The sequence below is a fragment of the Lipotes vexillifer genome, unplaced genomic scaffold (assembly GCF_000442215.2).
Source record: "Lipotes vexillifer unplaced genomic scaffold, Lipotes_vexillifer_v1.1 scaffold1359, whole genome shotgun sequence".
Taxonomy (NCBI): Eukaryota; Metazoa; Chordata; class Mammalia; order Artiodactyla; family Lipotidae; genus Lipotes; species Lipotes vexillifer.
The window spans coordinates 1,134,301-1,135,191 of NW_006771596.1; the positions used below are offsets into that span (position 1 = coordinate 1,134,301).

Below are 891 nucleotides of genomic sequence, written 5' to 3' on the forward strand. Positions count from 1 at the left end.
TCTTTCCCCAAGCACTGACCTCAAGAAGGATAACTTACTTTATGGTTACAAAGTTCCTTAAAATGTACCAGTTACGACATTGGCTTTTCTGGAGGAGAAAATGTGCCTCCTTTTTATAGTATAAACAAGAGAAAGCGATTTACTCAAGATTACACAAAGAATGGTGGTCGCAGGGCCCGGACTTAGAACCCAAGTAACCTGAATCCCAGGCCAGAGCGTTTTACCCCAAAACCACCAGGTTCTCTCAGACCACGCTTCACGGGTAAGAGGTCAAAAGAAAACCCGGTTCTTGGGAAAGACCTGGGTGCGTGCGGGGGGGCGGACACAGCTTTCCAAGAGGGCACAACGCAACTCAGACGCCTGCTGCTCCCTTTCCCGGCCCCTCCCCCGACTCACCGCCTTCTTGTGGAGCAGCTGCTGCAGCATCGGAATGGCATAAGCGGCGGTCTTCCCTGAACCCGTGCGGGCCCGAGCCAGGAGGTCCTTCCCCTCCAGGGCCAGTGGGATGGCCTTTTCCTGGATCAGCGTGGGTCGCGACCAGCCCAGGTCGGTGACGGCCTAGAGGAGACAAGGGACGGCTCAGGCGGCGCGCTGCCCTGCCGCCGCCCCTCTCCACGTCGGCCCAGCTCCTCAGCCCTCCCCGGTACCTGTAAGAGCCGGTGGTCCAGGCCCATGTGTTCGAAGCCCAGCGTTTCGGGATCCTCCATGCTGCTGCTCTGTAGTGACAGCGCGCACGCGCGACAGGAAGAGCACGCGATGACGCGTGGGCTGGTCAGAGCAGCAACCAATCAGCTTCAAAGGAGTCAGCACGTCCTGGAAGTGGGCTTCCGGTGTTACGCGGGGTGCTGCGGCTGCGGCGGCTTGTGCAGCCGGGGGTCTCGGGGAGGGGCG

At 59.7% G+C, this 891-nt stretch overlaps 1 protein-coding gene across 2 annotated transcripts in view; it reads right to left on the reverse strand.

Moving 5' to 3' along the window:
* DDX56 (DEAD-box helicase 56) overlaps positions 1-776 on the reverse strand; it is a 9,115-nt gene extending 8,339 nt beyond the window's left edge. Inside the window, exons 1-2 of one of the 2 annotated variants that reach the window (XM_007447005.1) lie at positions 648-776; positions 397-558 (exon numbers count right to left, since the gene is read on the reverse strand). In XM_007447005.1, coding sequence (XP_007447067.1) covers positions 397-558; positions 648-707 — 222 coding nt within the window. In that variant the 5' untranslated portion in view covers positions 708-776. The remainder of the gene's footprint in view (positions 1-396; positions 559-647) is intronic. The other variant, XM_007447006.1, reaches the window with a different exon arrangement.
* Positions 777-891: the final 115 nt, after the last annotated feature.